A 19593-nucleotide genomic window follows, 5' to 3' on the forward strand; every position below is an offset into this window, starting at 1 on the left:
TTTTTTTTTTTTTTTTTCAAAAAATATCGAAAAAAATTTGATGGAAGGAATCCACGTAGGCCCCAATGGGGCTATTCAAAGTTCGTATTAATTTTTTAGCCATAACATTTGCATGTGATGTAAATGTGGAGGTACAAGTCATCAGTACCCGACATGAGTTGTACATATCGACAATTGGGATATTTTATCAATTAATTTTTTTTTTAAGAAAATAACATATTAAACTATATTTCAAATACATTTGAAGAGTTCATTTTCTTAAAAAAAAAAAAGTTGACCGAGATTATTTATCCAATTTCTCCCTCGACTATTTCCATCCCAAACCCATCGAAGAAGAAATTAAACAATCAATGTAGGGTTAGGGTTAAATTATTCTTTTAAAACCCTATTTATTGTTTGGAGTTTATTTAGTCAAGATCTTCTATATTTCGATAGTTATTAATTAGTCTCGAATATATAAGTGGATGGGAAAATTTTTTTAGTAAATTGGTCCACTATTATATATTGGCATATATAGATTTTTGGTCCTTTAATTAGTCAAAATTCGATCGCGTCCGATAAATTGATTTTGTTTACATTGACTGTTATATGTCAATAATGTTCGATCGGGGAATGTCAATCTCGACTGAAAGTCAAATTAAATATGAAATATATATAACAAGATCAAATTTGGACTAATAAGATGATGAAAATTAAACCTCGTATATGCCACATCTCATAGGTTAATTTCTGATTATTTTTTTTTCCCAATAAGTGATTATTGATATATATAATTTTATTTTAAAATGATATAATACATACACAAATATAATCTATAATTATTTATGTGTGCACGTGCGAGCACGTAGACGATGAAAGATAATCTTATCTTAAACTTAAAATATAAGAATTGAGACGAGTGTGCGTGTGTGGTGTTGGTGGAAGAGTGACGTCTTGATATTGTAATTATATTTGAATTGGAGCCAATAATCTATCTTCATTCTTAGATTGTCCATTCATATTATCTGGTTCCAAATGTCATGGGTTTGAATAGTGACTCTTTGACATTTCACACTCACCCACATTTTTCATCAAATAAATATTTTTTTTTTTGAGCTGGTTAAAAATCAATCTCCTATATTAAAAAAAACAAAACAAAACAAAACAAAATCCTTAACGTAGCTAGACCATTAATTGATGCATGCACATTAATAATGACCCGCTCTTGATTTTAGATCACACTTTGAAAATTATGTATAAATTAAAATGGAAAATTATATATATATATATATATATATTTACACATGTTTTGAGATTTTGATCCTCTATGTTGTTAAATTTAAGTTTTAGTCTTGTATATGTCATTTCTTGATAATTTTAGTTATTTTTCATCTGAAAATGCTAATGTAACATTGAAAGCGTCGGCGCTATGTTGGCATTAGATCGCTGCTACGTCGGAAAAATGACAAACATTGCAAAAAAACAAATATAACAAAGTAAGGCTAAAAGTTGACAAAATAGATTACTAAAATCGCAAAGAGATAAATATATAAGACAAAAACGCAGTTTTCATATTTTATATTCACAAAAAAATTTGTGAGACGATATCAGGGGTGAATTTTGTGAGACATGTATCTTATTTGGGTCAGTCGTAAAAAAATATTACTTTTTATGTCATAAATATTATTTATTATTATAAATATGAACATGATCGATCTGGTCGTATCAGACCTACTCTTTTATATCTTACAGATTAGTGCGTAAGACGTGTTAAGAACAATCAATCATTGCAATAATCACACGCCTCCCGAATGAATTCCAAGTTCGGGGGACAACGCGGATTATCCATTTATTACCAATTCTAGGATCCGTGACTTAGAATAACAAGAAAGAGTGGTGCATATATAGATTAATATTATTAATTTCTATATGTAATTTAATTTCAAATCCATAAATGTGATTAATTTACTCTTTGAAATATTTGTGTAAATTAAAACAATTGTTCCATGTCATATTCTGATTTAAAAATAGTAAAGTTGGCTGGTTGATTCTTACGATAATAGTCGAAAAGAGATATGAAACACACGTTTCACTAATGAATTTCCATATTCCTTATTTGAATAATAATAATGATAAAAACATTATTATTCAAATCCACTATTCTTGAGTTTATTTGGTGCGGCCACAGTTTCTTCCAAGAACAATCCTGCTTTTAGTCTCATCTGATTCAACAACATTTTCTAATAAAGTTGAACCTAACTAAAACATAAACTTCTGGACAAATGGTTTTACTTAAAAAAAAAAGAAAAAAAAAAAAGAAGAAGAAGCCAATTAGCATTACAAGTCATATAGCCCAACAGCTTATAAGAATAATACATACATCACACCATATAATTTGGTAATACAGCAAGTGTTCTGTTCAGAATTATTTTAATTCATTCAATGTACACCATTAATAGAAAAATTACAATATTAGTCTTGTAAGTTTAACATGTTTTGGATTTTAATTTTATAACTTGTCAATGTTTGACTTTCATTAGTAACTCGGATTTGTGTGTGTGTGTGTGTTTTTTTTTTTTTTTTAGTCCAAAGCCATTAAATCCATAAAATATTGCTTATTTGGTAATGATATGCTCATGTGACGAAAATAAATATATATTATACATATTAAAATAAGTCTAAACAAAAATAAAGATAAACAACGTGTTTCATCACATTTTGAAATATTTGGTGTCGTTTTGCCTTATTTTTCTTGTTTGTTTTTATTTAAATTTTTACTTATGTGTGTGTATAAATTTGTTTGATTATTATTTACGCTTTTTAGTTGTGATGACTAGAAGTGCAGGGACGTGAAAAATTCCACGCAGTGATGTGTCGTACTTCTCATAGTGACAACTCTTATCATATGACTGCAATAGTGACTTAGTTAAGGATAAAGCGTGTTTTCAAAGGTGAACTTCTATATGGTTCCCACTTCTCCGGTAAATGTAGTTGTTCGATTTTGTCACCTTGCATATTTCTTGAGCCATACGTTTAAATATAAACTCTCATAAGCCAATAAAATAATTAATTGGTTTCCATGTCTAACTTTTCTTTCCTTTTTATATAAAAGTATACATGTTTTTATGATACGATATTACGAATCTTTCTCAAATAAAATATATATATCAAAAAATTTACATGTGAGACTGTCTCACATGAATTTTTTGTAACCATGCAAATCCTTTCACACAACTAACTATTAGTGGATGATCAAAACGAACATAAATTCTTTTTAAAAAAATGAAAAATAAACTTAATTCATATATATATTATCATATTTTACTAAAAAAAAAAAACATAAATCGTCTATTTCAAAGAAATTTCAAACGGGAATCAAAGTCAATGTGTACGTTAAAATTAAAAACCAGACAAATCAAAGAAGTTCATGGTTGACATGAGCCCATCCATCCATGATCTCATAAAATAACACACGGAAGTATATTTTCGAATTTTTGCACAGAAAAATCTATAATTTAACTTTATCACGGAATAAAACTTATGTTTCCCAAAAGAATAATCTCTATTAATCATTTCATCACCTTAAATTCATTGAATTGTAGTAACACAGTGAACACGAATTCCGTGTTACATAATTGGACCCTTAAATTCATCAAATAATCAAAATCAAACAAGCAATTATTATAGTCGGTCCCAATCAAGTGAACATTATCCATAATCATTAGGCTTTTGTACCCCTTTGGAATATTGAGAACAAACTGACCAAATTTTATCCCAAAATATTTAAAAAAATATTTTTTTGAGATTCAGAATTTTTTTTTTAATATTAAGAATGTTTAATCCAATATCGCCGAACAGAAAAAGTAATGTAATTTATTATAATTAAATCATTAGTTTCACACAAGTCTTCGATTTTGATGAGAATACTTAAGTAGTAAAATTTTGTTATTATCATCATCTTTTTTAATATTAACGTGATTATGGAATTATTATTTCACAATATTGGGAAAAAAAAAACGTGTATCCGCCTTTCCAGGTGATGGATTACAAACAGAAGCCGCTATTTGTTATAGTCTGAAGGATGGGCTTTTTTTTGTTATATTTGGGGGAAAAATACAAGACTTTGTCCTCTATATTTAAGTCGAAATGTGAGATTGATTTCACTAATTAATTTTGAAATGATGATTTGTGTTGATTGGATCTATTATTATACCTGTATAATTTTTAAGTTGAATTAAAATTTTGAATAAATTGCAAGCACTCGTGCAATGGACCCTCATATCCTATCTCTAAATAATTCAAGGGTGTAATCAAAACAAAAAAGTCATTAAAGTTAAAGCAAAAGAAAAAGGAAGAAAAAACAAGGGAAGCTAGTTTCAAGTTCACGCCATTTATAAGCCAAACGGCTTCATCAAATAATGTTTGCAGAAGTCAAGGTAAACAACATTTTCAGTTTTGAGTCCTGAATAAGATTCTCATCTCAAAAATGAAACTTGGCGTACGGGATGCGTCAATAATGTCAATTCGATGCTGGTAGGAGGGTTCCTGGACATCCAACATTGAATTATGCGCTCAGTACTTAGGGGGCGGCTGTTGTGTTGGCAGAAGTCCGTAGCGCTTTTTCAGAAGAACTCTCTGCCTTGCGTATTTATCATCCGGTGAGAAACGGGCTGCATTTGGGAATAAGAGGACAATAAGAAAGATATCCGTAAATATATGAACACACACACACACAAATATATGAATTGAACAAAGGATTATTGTTTTTTCAATGAGATTATTTTGCAAGATATGATTTATTCGTACAATATTTATTAAATATTTAAACAACCAAGATTTAAAAAATGCAGAAAAATACATATTTCAAGCAATTGAGGCAGTAAATAATGGACTCCAGCTCTCATTTGCTCAATCATTTCCTCAAAGACAGACAAAAATGTTGCACAATCTAGCATGAAAAAAACAAGCAAGCACACACAAAGATGCATCCAACCATCAAGAGAAAAATGACTCGCAGTTCAATATGCTTAAATTTAGTTTGGTAAAATTACCAGGATGAGCAGATCGTGTGGCCAAGCCAAGAGGTGATTCCTTCTGCGTAGATAAAATGGTTCAGTTGTCATTCAAATTTGTGTGCCAAAAAAACACCCTTACCAGTAGTTGATAAAAACGAAGAAAAGGTGGTAAGCCATCACAAGTGCAAAAAACAAGCAAATAAAGTAGCGTATACCCGAAGTTATGAATTTTCAGAGGCCCATTATCATTTGATGATAAGCCCAGTAATGAAGCCCTTAGCCAATAATTTGGTTACATAAACACAGGGGAATTTGTAGTTAAATAGGTTCAAGGACATGGGGATCCAGAAATGGGAAGTCCACGGATGATGGGAAAGACATGGGAAACATTTCTGAAATTCAGAGTATCAACCACCAAGGTAGCTGACATGGGGAGCTGGTAAGCAACGATAAAAGTGATACATGCCATAAAATGACTATTGGTAAATTTAGGATGTAAAATGTCTATTGCTAACAACTAATCTAAAACCTACAAAGCTTCGAAATCCCTCGAGTTTTGTCCAATTTCATAGAAGTTGGACAGTTTTCATTGTGTACTTGCAACACGGTGCACCCACATGCACGGCCAATAGATAACAAACAAAAGGTCATAAAATCTGGCCATGACACCTCGTCCCAGAGCATGTCTATAATACCATTCTAGATAGCTCTGATCCTAGCTAAATATCAATGCCAGCTTATATCTAAAGTCTAAACCCGAGCAGTTTCCGCCTCTCATGTAAAACTACTCGAAACAAACATTTCCGCAAAGCCATGTTTAGATATTAAGATGAAAAGCGGAAGCAAGCAGCATCGTTGAACTACACAGTGTTTTGAGGGTAAAACTTACATGAAAATAAAACGGCCCAAATTTTACATTTTTGAGCACATATTGCACGCACACACATTTTTGGCAGTGAAGTCACAAATCAGTAGAAACAAACCTTCGTGGTGTAAACTTTGTCACCGTTTTCGTTGATGTAAAACTGGAGATACATCTTCACTAAAACTTCACCTGTATTCAGAAAATCAGGACCGATTTCTTGTAAAAAAATGCTCATGTATATCCAGAGAGTTTCAAACTAAGCACCGAGCAGATAACAGAATTGGAGCGCAGAATTTTTTTAAACCCTAAAACTCCAAACTTGAAAGTTCCTGAATTTTTCATAGAAATGTGACGTGGGTTTTTTTATTATTGAGTATAATCGAAAGAAATATACGAAATTGAGGCAAGAAATTTACCTGAAGCTCTATTTCAGATTCTTAACTCTTCTTCACCTTCAGCGGTTGGGCAACAACTAGGGCTTTACACAACCTAATGTACAGTTTTTATAATTACTATATAACTCGTATATATACAAATACAAATACAAATACAAAAACAAATTATTTATTGGTAATTTACTTAACCTCCTCGTCGTTTGTGTATTTGCCAACAGCCCCTTCACAAATAAATAAAATATGGATTTTAGTGGACAAAAAATAAAATATAAGGAGTTGAATGCGAATAACCTATTATTTACCATCGGGCCGGGTCTTGTACCCCCCGCGGTATGGTTTTGTACAGTTGATTTTTCGGTTTGTTTATCTGTAGTTTTGCTTAGGAGCTTCATTCCTCTCTGCTCTTTCCAACTTCCGAGATTAAATTCAGTTCAAGATTCCAGAACGATGTCGTACGAGGAGGAGGATGAGACCTTCGAACACACCCTCCTTGTTGTCCGCGAAGTCTCCGTCTTCAAGATCCCTCCCCGCCCCACCAGTGGCGGCTACAAGTGCGGGGAGTGGCTGCAATCGGATAAGATCTGGACGGGCCGTCTCCGTGTCGTTTCCTGCGAAAACCGCTGCGAGATCCGGCTCGAGGACCCCAATTCCGGTGAGCTCTTTGCCGCCTGCTTTGTTCTCCCGGGGCAGAGGGAGAACGCCGTCGAGACAGTGCTGGATTCGTCCAGGTACTTCGTGCTGAGGATCGAGGATGGTCGTGGGAAGCACGCTTTTGTAGGATTAGGGTTTAATGAGAGGAACGAGGCGTTTGATTTCAATGTCTCTCTGTCGGATCACGAGAAGTACGTGAAGAGGGAAGGGGAAAAGGAGTTGTACGGTGGTGGCGATGGCGAGGGCGGGGCTGAGGAGGGGCGTATTGATATTGATCCCGTCGTTAATCACAGATTGAAGGTGATCTCGTTATATAATTTATGTCTATTGGTCTTCAAATTGTTATATATCTTTGCATTGAAGTTTAGAATGCGATTCTTAGATTATCTGTAAATCAACATGGAGTTAATTAATCTGCTAAATTCTCTTGGATAACTGTTTTAAATTGTTTGTTGATCGAAGAATTTGGCATTGAATGTAGGAGACGTTTCAAATGAATCTAGAATGTGATTGGATATAAAATAAAAGCTTTTTCTATGTGGTTTGGATGGAGCACTTAAAGCCAGAAAATTTAGCTTTGAAGGACTATTTAGAAGTATAAAGACTTTGTCTTCGAGATAGTGAATATCATGTTCACAAGTCTGCCATCATTATTAATAAGGCAGGAAAATAATGACTTTTTGAATAAAAATAGTAATTCTTGTCTCGTCTTTAGTGGGTAGCAGAAGTGAATCTTAGATGGATGTTCGCATGTAGTGACCTGTTGATGAATCAAGATTGTACATCTTCATGTCCTAACTTTGGGTATTCAAGAATTTTGGCTCAGTTCCTCAGAGTTCCTGGCTGTTCTATATGTTTTTTCAATTATATACTGCATTAGACAGTAGACCTTTGCTCGTTCTGAATGTGTTTTGTATCTATTACTTTTCATGAGCGAAGTTGCGTTTTTTTTCCATCCTAAAAACACTTGTATTGTCTGGTAGTTATTTTTGAGCGTCTTAATATTTTCTTGAAAGTGAATATGACTTGGACCGAGGATTATATTTCCCCGTTCTTGAGTAGAGAGGGATTGACGTTTGTTGTTTTGGGTGTTAGGAAGGGGAAACAATTCGAATAAATGTAAAGAACAAGTCATCAAGTGGAACAGGCATGCTTTCTGCTGCCGGAAAGTCTGCAACTATCAGCCTAGCTCCTCCACCTAGTGGAGCAGTAAAAGTGAGGTCTCCTCTTCCTCCTCCACCCAATGATCTGGCTGCTGCTAAGATGAAATCTGCCAGTCGAGATTCTGCTGTGAAGGGAGGCAACGAGAATTCAAGAAACTCGAGCGATCCTCTTTCAGATCTCTCTACACTTGAGGTATTCCTCATTTACCTTCACCATAACGAAGTCACCCCCTCAGATAGAACAATTTTAAAGTCAACCCCTCCTGGAGAAAGATTTGTTAAGTCGACCCCTCAACCAAGGATGGCTTTAAATATATTCTTGTTACTTGAATCCTACATTTTATGATCCATCAGATACATATATCATCACTTGTGCTTCCTCCCTCTAAATATCATGATTATTTGATTGCATGTATGTTAATAGATAAAGTGAGCAATTAGTTGAAGACGCCCTTCCTCGTGCTTATAGCAAATATTTCCTGTTTAATCTGCAGAAGAACCTCCCTTCGACTGGCGGATCAGGGTCTACTAAAACCTCAGCATCAGCTGGCTGGGCAGCATTTTGAGAATTTTACATAACAACACGAAAGTGTCTTTCATTGTATTAAAATATCTAATTGGATACTCAAATTAAAGTTGAGAACTTAGACATTCAGTATTCTCCACTCCGATCCTGAAATTCGCGTTTTTATGTATAATATATATTTTTTTAGTTTTTTTTAATGATGATTCGTTTTATCATCTCATGTCCCTTATAATGAAATTTCTGGAAACTATGTAACATGTAAACATCTCATTTGGAAATCAATGTATGTTTCTGACAAGGTTTTATTTCATTTTCAAATTTTCTCTTCAGCTCTACTTGCTCAATATTGAAAAATTGTATGTTATGCAAATGAAATCGTAGTTATTTTTCCCCTTAAATATTGAAATCACTGATCTTAAGTTTAACTCTCATTCTTGAGAATGAAGATACATAAAAGATCACACGAGTTTGGGATTTAATTAAAAGGTGGCGATATGTGAATGCCGTGGGCTAATTGAAAGGAGGCTATTGGTTTGTGGACTAATTTTTGTTTTCAAGCATAAATATTTTAAATTTCTGAAGCAAATGCTAATTTATTTATCAATTCTATTTGTACTTACATCTTGTTATAAAAATTAAGGTAGAAAATTTTTGAAATACGGGTCAATAAATAAAAAGAAACTATGTACAATATTTAATTAGAAAACAAAGACCACTGCTTCTAAATTGTAAGCCTCTTGGCCTAATTGTATTTAATGTCTGTCTATATGAAACATAACTCGAGTTCGACACCTATCTTCATGTCTCTTCCCAAATATCACAAAAACTATTGCTTCTAAAACAAGCAAATGGGGTGGCACATCGTCTTGCTGCTCATGCTTTAGACGAGGATCTCGATAACTTTATTGTTATTATTCCACAATTTTTTTAGAAATATTGTATCATTTGACATAGTTTAATGAATCCATATTTACCCTAAAATAAACAGGCAAAATAATAAATAATAAATAATAAATAATAAATAATAAATAAAAAGACCATTACTTGAAAGTATCCATGACATAAAACCATGGAAAAACTAAAGATTGACAATTTTTATATTATTTACTTAAAAATTTAAATTTAATAAAAATCTAAAATGAGGAATGCATGCACACCCCATGCTGATACTCGTTATTCAGCCTATGTGCATGGTTGTAATTTGCTGATGGGTTTCCTCCCTTCCTCTCTCAAGATTTGGCGGTAACCCGATCTTCACGCCTAATGCTCTCCCATATTGCCAAATTCGTTTCTTTACCTGGGTAGTTTTCTTTGATGATGTTGTCTGTTTCTATCCCGTGGATTGTAATTTGTATCAATAATCGATAATCCTACGTTGTCGACTAATTTAGAGTCGTGTGGATTTTAGTCTGGTGAGGGTTGTCGAATTCTTGGAATTCAAGGTATGGGTATTATTTTGTTTCATGTGCGAAAATTGTCTTGGAACAGGAAAAACATAGATTAACGATTTGACATTGAATGGATTCTAATCAGATGAATTTTATGGGTTCTCGGTTCGATGGTGGGATTATTGGAATCTTAAAAGTTCAAGTTATTTTCTTGTTTTAGTTTCTCCGAACACAGTTATTGCAAAATTTAGACTAGCGATAGCATGGAAGCCGACAGAGTATCTATTGGAATCTTTGGCTCGAGAAAAATTTATTCTTTTTTCTAATCTTGCTCAAAATCATTTTTTTTAATCTTGATTTTCATTTATATTGTTGATATGGGCTTTAGTGTTTTATAACGTGTGAGATGTCAAAAAGAATTTTTGATACTTTAAAGACATTCTGAGTTAGCCGGTTCTTGTTTTGCCCGAGATGGCCATTAGCATTCTGTAGGCAAGTATTACGCATAAATATTAGTTTAACAGTGATGATAGGCCACCAACAAGTTTTGATATTTCATGCATGCCTTTGTATTTGTTATCGTTGTACGTGTGCTATTCCTTACGTGGTACTGAAACTGTGGAGTGCTCTTTATAAGTTTTGCATTTGATGGATGAGATGAATGGTGTCTGAATAGAATGAGAGACTTGGTTCGAGTTATGTGCCGATTTCCTCTTATGCTGAGGGGATAAGGAATTAATGGATTCGGCAAGGAGTTGGTTCCAGAAGTTTCAACCACGAGAGCGCTTAAGGTCATCTGCTCAAAAGGATTCAATGGGCAGTATAAGAGAAGATCCGAAACCACTTTCGGATGAGGAAGCCTCAGATCTCACAAAACAGAAGGTTGCTGCTGCGAAGCAGTACATTGAAAATCACTACAAGGAGCATATGAAAAACCTTCAGGAAAGGAAAGAGAGGTACGGTACCTAAACGAACTTTTCGTGTTCTGTTTCCCGATATAAAGGAATGCTTTACTAGATAGTCTTTCCAGCATCAACATCTACATTGGGAACGCTTAATTTTCATACAATTTTTCCATACTAAATTTATTGAACAATAAATCTTTGTCTATCAGAACCTAAGAGCAATGAGTTAGTATTTTGGATACGCAAGCGTTTTTTAAGTGATTTTGTAAATTTTGAGTTTGTGTTGCAGAAGACGTAGTGTCAATAAATTAACTATTGAGAATAAGTAAGAACATGAATGCATGCACTTGAATTTGTTATAGAGATTTGATGATAAAATGTTTATGTCTCCTAACCAACCACGCATGCTCCCCACATCTTTTTGTCCTTGAAGGTTCTAACAGTTGGAAGGCTTTATCTCACCGTGTAATACTTGTGCAAAAAAAGATACAAGTGTACATTAATCTAGACGAATATTTTTTTACAAGAATGAATTAGACTTACAAAAACAAGTCTCAAAACCTCAATGATTGACTACTGGAAAATGAGATAAAAACAAAAGCAGAGGACTTGTGATGTTTATTGAATTGAGCTTGAATGACTTGTACTTTGCTTGTACTGGCTCTTGCATTTTTCTTTAGCTGCAAGCCCTTTATTGACAGTGCATTTAGCCTCCCAGGGCCAGGAGTCAATTTTCGGCCCCCGAAATAATCATCAATTTTAAACCAGTCATTTTCTCATCCACACCTTGAACATGTCCCGGGAACGTCATCGATGTTACGATCAACATCCGGGACACTCTCCCAATAAGCATTTGGACATGATTTTGGGTCTAAAATATCATTAAAAGAAATATAATTCGGAGAATAAAATACATTTTAATGCCTTAATCTCCTTACAATTTTAAGGTTGAGATCTATAAGCATTTATGGCATTATTTTATGAAACCATAATTTTAATTCTTGTCATTTTCTGGGTAGAAAATGCTGCTTTAACACATCTCGATCATTTTGTGTTAATCAGGCGTAATTTACTTGAAAAGAAGCTAGCTGATGCTGATGTATCTGAGGAAGATCAAAATAACTTACTTAAATCATTAGAACAAAAGGAAACTGAATATATGCGCCTTCAAAGGCAAAAAATGGGTGTTGATGATTTTGAGTTGTTGACAATGATTGGAAAAGGAGCTTTTGGCGAGGTAAAGATTTGTATAAGTACTTCACTTACTCGGTTGTCATAAATTTCATAGGTTTTCCTTCTATAATTTCTTTAATCCTGGCATCATATTCATGAATTTTTGAATCAGATGTTCTAAGAGATCGAAATGCCTTTCAATATAGATTGAGTCAAACAAATAATTGTTGCTTTTTTTATTTTTTATTTTGGTTATACAGGTTAGAGTTTGTAGGGAAAAGACTACTGGCCATGTGTATGCGATGAAAAAGCTTAAGAAATCAGAAATGCTTCGTAGAGGCCAGGTACCTAAATATGAACATTTGATGATTTTGGTGTAGCCATGTTTATATTGCTGGTCCTCAATTAGCATATTTGTTAGGTTGAACATGTGAAAGCTGAAAGGAATCTGCTTGCAGAGGTGGACAGCACTTGCATTGTGAAACTATTTTGTTCTTTTCAAGATGAAGAATATTTGTATCTCATCATGGAATATCTGCCCGGTGGAGATATGATGACTTTATTGATGAGAAAAGATATCTTGACAGAAGATGAGGCCAGATTTTACGTAGCAGAGACGGTTTTGGCTATTGAATCTATCCATAAGCACAACTATATACACAGGTTTGTTGATATCTGTTTTTAATTTTCAGTTTGACTTCATCATGGATATTGCTTCAGTTGATCTGATATTTTCCCCCTTTGAATGCTTAATTTGCTACAGAGATATCAAGCCTGATAATTTACTACTTGATACATACGGTCATTTAAGATTATCAGATTTTGGCCTGTGCAAGCCTTTAGACTGTAGTTCTCTAAAAGAAGACTTTTCAGTTGGAGACAGCTTCAATGAAACTTCAAGAAGTGATGAAAACTCTACTGCTCCAAAACGCACTCAACAAGAACAATTACAACATTGGCAGAAAAATAGGAGAATGCTTGTAAGTGGTGACAAACTTTTTAATATTCACGTGGCTTTTCTTCTAATTGTTGACAGCTCAGTACCATAGTTTCTTTTTTAATTATGCATATTTTTTGACTGCAGGCTTATTCCACAGTGGGTACACCTGATTACATTGCTCCAGAGGTTCTTCTAAAGAAGGGTTATGGAATGGAATGTGATTGGTTAGTTCCTATCATCTAGAAGTGGAAATTTTTCTTTCCTCTTGGTTTCGTTTGTATTGAGTAACTGATATCAGAACTGGACATCAAAAATAGCATTTTAGTAGTTTTTTGTTTGTAAAAGCTACTGCATGTGCTCCTTTCCCTCACAATACCTATTTCTTTGATTTATTTTTCAGTTTTCTGTTGCCTGTCTGTTTGAGTTATGGATCGGGGAAGATGATCTTAGCCATCATTTATTGGAAAATGAGACGTGTTATCGTTGTGCAGGTGGTCTCTTGGTGCTATCATGTTTGAAATGCTTGTGGGATATCCACCCTTCTATTCTGACGATCCTATGTCAACTTGTAGGAAGGTATGGTTTTTGTTTGCTTTTCTAACGTGTCAAACTGCATTAGAGTAATTGGGCTACTGCAGTAAATATGAAATCAAACTGTATGTCTCTCCTGGGATCCTACTATTGTGGTATCAAAAGTGTTTTTTGGAACTCTGTTCTGGGTCCATTTGCATGCTTCACTCAAGAGTATTCAAGTGTCTTAACTTTTTATCAGTTAGCAAGGTTACTTGAGGAAATTTCTTCTCCCTTTTTATCTTATGTTTTGGTGATGAGTTATTGATTGAGGATGGAGTTGTAGCTAAAAAGGTCTAAAATAATCATATTCATTAGTTCTTGCTGCTATTTTCTTCGGTGAATATTGTGGTTTCAAACTTCAATTCAAAGGTATCTGGAATCTTTAATCTTTCTTATACTTAGCCCGTTCTGGTTTATAATTGGAACGCTTATTAGGAGTATTGGCTAAATTTGCAGATAGTGAACTGGAGAACACATTTGAAATTCCCAGAGGAAGCTAAACTTTCTTTAGCAGCAAAAGATCTGATAAGCAAATTACTTTGTAGTGTCAACCAGAGGCTCGGTTCAAATGGAGCGGAAGAAATAAAGGTGTTTTGATGCGTGCTTTCTGCTATATTTTTTGATCACTCGCCTAAGTTTATGGCAAATCATTTAATTTGGGTACCCATTTAGGCTCATGCTTGGTTTAACGGAATTAACTGGGACAGCATTTACCTTATGGAAGCTGCATTTCTTCCAGAAGTCAATGATGAGTTGGATACCCAAAATTTTGAAAAGTTTGAAGAGGTATTGACTTCTCTTCACTTGAACATTACATTAGTTTCTGGAATTGTTGATGTTTTGGGGGGATGTATCAATAATTTTGATTTTTATGTTTTGCCTACAGGCTGAAAACCAATCTCGTACTTCATCAAAATCTGGCCCATGGAGAAAGGTAGATATGCTGTCAGATATGGAGAAGAAAACCTATATTTAATTCAAAGTTCAGATGTTTAATACTTTGCAAAACAAGGTTTGCGCATGATATGGCAGTGCCTAATGGCTAATGACACTAATATTATTTTTTGTTTTTCCTCATTCTGCCCAGAAAAAGTGTATCCTCTTTGACTTTGAAAGTACAGTAAGCACTTAGCCAAATCAAATTCTAAATTGTAGGCATCACCTTTGAGAGAGAAAACTTATTGCGGATAGAAATGGGCTTGAAAAATTAGAAAAAAAAAGTTTAGGCCTTCTTTGAAATGCAAAGTTTAAGTCTGAAAGCATTTTGTGTTTACTGTAAACTCTAAAATTATAGGTGGAACGCAAATTTTATATTTAAATTTTATAAATATGCAAGTTTCCTCGCGAAACCAAAATCCTACATCTGCTCTAGTCTAAATTCAAATTTAAAGTTCTAGTTTTCATCACATTCTGCTTGGGCTTGGGCAGAGTTTCACCGAGTCAAACAGTTGAAAAGCTTGGGAAGCAAATGTGTGGTTTTGATAAACATGTTTTTTTGGTATATTTATCTTTTGGTTGAGAATTGAAAATACTATGGGGCAGCCTGCAAAAATGTCTGGTGAAGTTCATATTGCCCCTGCATTCGCCTGCCTTGATCCATTTTTACCATTTTTTCAGTTAATCTTTCTTTTGTTTGTGAACTGAACTTCATTAGAGACTTGAACACTTTTTGTGATTCATGTTTTTGTACCTGGTTGACCTCAAGCTTATTTTTCTTTCTACTTCTAGATGTTGTCGTCCAAAGATGTCAATTTTGTCGGGTACACTTACAAGAACTTTGAAATTGTCAATGACTACCAAGTTCCTGGAATGGGTATAACATCTCTCCCTCTCTCCTTCGTGTTTGTTGCTTCCTGTACTTCGCGATATTGCTGCAATTGTTTTCTCATATTCTGCACTTACCATGATTCATACTGAATCTCTTTCGTTTTCTGTTCGTTCCCAGCTGGACTAGAGAAAAAAAATACCAAACCAAAGAGGCCAACAGTCAAGTCGCTGTTCGGTATGTTAGCTAGCACATTCTATTTACTTCTTTTCTTTAGCACATTCACTATCTCTGTGGCCAAATGTGCAACACTGATGCTTTTAGATCATAAGAAAACCGAATAAGCCAATCTGAGCAAGAATTTTGGATCGGGGCATGTCTGTATGTTGGCTTATACAACAAGGCTCCCTGGGGTCCAGAGAATGCTCTCTTTTTAACATATTCTAGCAGCAAGCTTATAATTTTTCCTATTTAAATCATTTTCATTTGTATCTCTATCTTACGACAGAGGATGGCTCGGAATCATCAGAGACAGCCAGTCAATGAGTTTCAGGAAATAGCTACCGTTCTTTTGACAAGTTTCAGGATATGGCTGAGTAATTTTTCTGATTAATCAATGTCCCCATAATATTTTCTCTTTGGTGTATGTAGTGAAGCTGGTACTGCTATGCATTTGTGTGAGTAAAATTTTTTTTTTTTTTTGGTGTTCAAACTAAATAGGTTATTTGAAGTATTAATTTTCGGTTGCAACTTGCCATACTTGATTGAATTTTCATAATTGTATTTTTTATATATTTTAACTTCACCAATTATTTCACATCTTTTTTCATTGCCGCCAATTGAGTGAAAATATGGACGAGATGAATTGAAAATTTCAAGAAAATGGAGCAAGTTCATGCCAAAATATAATTAAATGTAAAGTGTAAATATCATGATAAAAAATAATGAAATTTTTACTCTTAAAATTTCAAGAGGAGTACCATTGAACTTACCTGGCTCAATAAAAAAGTGTAATAAATTCCAAACTTACAACATTACTCATTTGTGTTACACGGTTTGCATGTTTCTATTGGCCATTAGCCATCGGCTTCACCTGCCTGTCTTACTATGCCGGCCGAGCCTTGTGGGAAGGGAATATAATAACAGATGAAACTTTTGCTTTAGCGCTCGTACTTCGTACCATTTTTCCTTGTTTTTTACTCTTCTTGATGGATCCATTATGACATAAGAAGATTTTAATAAAATTGCACATAAAGTTCGAATAGCTCTTCGTCGACCCTACAGATTCATCTTGAGCTCTACAAATACTGGCCTGCACATCCATTTGCAGCCTCCCCACCGCAGGGTCTTTTTTATCCTGTGCTAATAATTCCCTTGCAATATAAAAAACCAAGTTACATGTTATGCTGATAACATGAGGGTTGGATAGTTTTGCTTGTGTAATGCAACCTCAGGAACAAATGATCTTCCCCAATTATGGAATCTCTGGGAAGAATTCTGCTAAGAATTTGGAGAGGAATGAACTGTCTCAATGGGTGGAAAATGTCACCAAGCAACTGATAGAAGACTTGCCTGAAACTGAAAATGAGACTGTGGAGGAAAGTGCGGGTGTGGCGGCTTTTTTGGATGATTTACGGCCCCGAAAAATGTCCCGAAAAGATTCCAGGGAGAGCCCCGGATCTGTAATTCACACTCACCATGGATGGAGTAATGATCATCGGATTCTAGATGATCAAAATACTTTCAATCTTGAAAGCGATCCCTCATGCGAAGAACCTGGCCTAAACTTGCTGACACTTCTTTTGGAGTGTGCTGTTGCTATATCTGTGGATAATCTTGGTGAAGCTCACAGAATGTTACTTGAACTCACACAGATGGCGTCTCCATACAGCGCTTCATGTGCAGAACGAGTAGCCGCATATTTCGCAACAGCTATGTCTAGCAGAGCGATCAATGCCTGGCTTGGAGTCTGCTCACCTCTGACCAATCACAAGACCGTGAATTCTGCATTCCAAATCTTTAACAATGTCGCCCCATTTATAAAATTCGCGCATTTCACATCAAACCAGGCTATCTTGGAGGCGCTCCATTGCCATGAGAGGGTTCATATAATCGATCTTGATATTATGCAGGGGTTGCAATGGCCAGCCTTGTTTCACATTCTTGCAACTCGGGCTGAGGGCCCGCCTCAGGTCCGAATGACTGGGCTGGGAAGCTCGATGGAGCTGTTGGATGAGACCGGTAAGCATCTCTCCAACTTCGCTAGGCGTCTTGGAATGTACTTTGAGTTCAATCCAGTAGACAAGAAGTTTGGAAACATAGTAGACATATCCAGGCTCAAAATCAGGAGAGGTGAAGCATTAGCAGTACACTGGCTGCAGCACTCGTTATATGATGCAACGGGACCTGATTGGAACACGATGAGGCTCCTCAACGGTCTCGGGCCGAAAATCATCACATTAGTAGAGCAAGAAATTGCTCACGAGGGTTCATTTCTAGACAGGTTTGTGAGCTCCCTCCACTACTACTCAACCATATTTGATTCTTTGGGAGCTTTCTTGCCTGTAGACGATCCGGCCCGATATCAAGTGGAGCATTGCCTATTACAGAGGGAGATCAACAATGTTCTGGCGGTCGGCGGCCCGGCCAGGAGTGGGGAAGACAAGTTTAGGCTATGGAGGAGTGAGCTTCTGAAGACCGGGTTCGTGCAAATCCCGATGAGTACAAACTCAGTGGCTCAAGCACAGCTGATACTCAACATGTTCCCACCTGCTCATGGGTACAGTCTTGTGCAGGGAGATGGAATGTTAAGGCTAGGGTGGAAGGAAACTAGTTTGTACACTGCCAGTGCTTGGACTTCATTATATCCTTAAAGCTTACCTTCTTTTTGGTTAGTTTTGATTGTAGGTTATGTATTCTGACATCAATATTATTCTTTAGGTTTAAATGATAAATAATTTGGGTGACTAAAACATGAGTAGGTGTTTTCCGAAAGATCAATCATGTCTATATTTACAATATATTTTTTGATCCAAATAGAATATCTCACACAATTTTTGTGTTAAAACAATACATACATAATCGCGACATACCCTACAAGTATAATTTGATTAATCTTCAAATTCTTTATCAAAACAAAAACATCGACTTAAATCAAATGCATCTTCCGAACGCTACCTTGTTAAATTTTGTGGAGCCTCACTGCTACTATGCTGGTTCAAAAGATCTGTCTGTTCAAAGACCATGTTCATTTCATTACCTTGGAGCCGTCACTACTTGGAACATCAGAATTTATGTTATGCAAAAAAATATTAAAACTATGTTAAATGTTTGCTAATAGATAAAATATGTTGTATTGTTTAAATATTTTATTTATTTAATATTCACATGTTTGATGAGATTACAAATTGAAAATAAGGACAAAATATTTATTTTTTAACTACAATTATTTTAAACTTGAAGTAAACACAAGTTGATGCATGAATGTTGAATCTAGTGTTAATAGCATTCCACACTATCTATTTAGTTTATTGTTAAATAAAATTTCTCTTAAAATTCCTTTCCATATATTATAATTTACCTTACAAAAAGTTAAATTCAAAACTTAATTTGTATAGCAACAACAAAAAAATTAAGAGTAGGTCTCTTATGAGACGGTCTCACGAATCTTTATCTGTGAGATGGGTCAACCCTACCGATATTCACAATAAAAAGTAATACTCTTAGCATAAAAAGTAATATTTTTTCATGGATGATCCAAATAAGAGATCTGTCTCACAAAATACGATCCGTAAGACCGTCTCGCACAAGTTTTTGTCAAAAATTAATATTTTAAAAAATATCATATACAAATATAAATTAAATATGTTTAACAAAAATATATTTTTAAAAACTTTGATATATTTTAATCAATGTTCAAATTTTAGAAAAAAATACACAATCGAAATAAATCAACAAGCATTTTTTAAAATCAGTGATCAACGTATCAATGTAGACAAACCAAAATTCAACTTGAGTTTGTTCAATCAATGGTTGAGATTAAATCAAATTTATATCTTCTATCAAATTTTTAAATTGATTTACAATTATATTAATCAAATAATGAGATTAAACTTTCCTTTAATATTTTCACTATTATCCTCACTATATGTTATTTTATACAATTATTAATTAAAATTAGTAATTATGACTATTTTAATAAATAACTAAAATACAAATAAACTAAATTACTTATAGATAGTACAATTAGAAAATA

The 19593-nt window shown here is 34.3% G+C and overlaps 4 protein-coding genes across 9 annotated transcripts; 3 read left to right on the plus strand and 1 right to left on the minus strand.

The window, feature by feature from the left end:
- Window positions 1-4350: 4350 nt before the first annotated feature.
- Window positions 4351-6402, minus strand: LOC140990342 (H/ACA ribonucleoprotein complex subunit 3-like protein). 2 transcript variants are annotated; one of them, XM_073460004.1, is made up of 4 exons: window positions 6276-6402; window positions 5978-6048; window positions 5031-5073; window positions 4351-4649 (listed from the first exon to the last, which is right to left on the minus strand). In XM_073460004.1, exons 2-4 carry the CDS (start codon window positions 6029-6031, stop codon window positions 4552-4554), a joined length of 195 nt encoding a protein of 64 aa, XP_073316105.1. In that variant the 5' UTR covers window positions 6032-6048; window positions 6276-6402; the 3' UTR covers window positions 4351-4551. The 2 variants fall into 2 exon arrangements, with proteins under 2 accessions (XP_073316105.1, XP_073316096.1); XM_073459995.1 differs by having other exon boundaries at window positions 5978-6188; window positions 6276-6366.
- A 168-nt stretch (window positions 6403-6570) lies between these two features.
- On the plus strand, window positions 6571-8904 carry LOC140990334 (uncharacterized protein At1g03900). Its single transcript, XM_073459983.1, has 3 exons — window positions 6571-7205; window positions 8001-8261; window positions 8563-8904. The coding sequence occupies exons 1-3, from the start codon at window positions 6702-6704 to the stop codon at window positions 8632-8634; spliced, it is 837 nt and encodes a 278-aa protein (XP_073316084.1). The 5' UTR covers window positions 6571-6701; the 3' UTR covers window positions 8635-8904.
- Window positions 8905-9806: 902 nt separating this feature from the next.
- Window positions 9807-16121, plus strand: LOC140990354 (uncharacterized). Of its 5 annotated transcripts, none has more exons than XM_073460034.1 (14): window positions 9807-10006; window positions 10659-10938; window positions 11950-12124; window positions 12321-12404; window positions 12482-12723; window positions 12824-13040; window positions 13145-13224; window positions 13492-13576; window positions 14030-14161; window positions 14246-14359; window positions 14460-14507; window positions 15302-15386; window positions 15519-15575; window positions 15847-16112. In XM_073460034.1, the coding sequence occupies exons 2-14, from the start codon at window positions 10721-10723 to the stop codon at window positions 15882-15884; spliced, it is 1575 nt and encodes a 524-aa protein (XP_073316135.1). In that variant the 5' UTR covers window positions 9807-10006; window positions 10659-10720; the 3' UTR covers window positions 15885-16112. The 5 variants fall into 5 exon arrangements, with proteins under 5 accessions (XP_073316135.1, XP_073316116.1, XP_073316125.1 ...); XM_073460015.1 differs by having other exon boundaries at window positions 9809-10036; window positions 10620-10938; window positions 15847-16111; XM_073460024.1 differs by having other exon boundaries at window positions 9809-10036; window positions 15847-16111.
- A 206-nt stretch (window positions 16122-16327) lies between these two features.
- On the plus strand, window positions 16328-18250 carry LOC140990380 (protein SCARECROW-like). Its single transcript, XM_073460060.1, has one exon. The coding sequence runs from the start codon at window positions 16781-16783 to the stop codon at window positions 18209-18211; it is 1431 nt and encodes a 476-aa protein (XP_073316161.1). The 5' UTR covers window positions 16328-16780; the 3' UTR covers window positions 18212-18250.
- The last annotated feature ends 1343 nt before the right edge of the window (window positions 18251-19593 follow it).

The sequence above is a fragment of the Primulina huaijiensis genome, chromosome 1, assembly GCF_012295235.1.
Source record: "Primulina huaijiensis isolate GDHJ02 chromosome 1, ASM1229523v2, whole genome shotgun sequence".
NCBI lineage: Eukaryota > Viridiplantae > Streptophyta > Magnoliopsida > Lamiales > Gesneriaceae > Primulina > Primulina huaijiensis.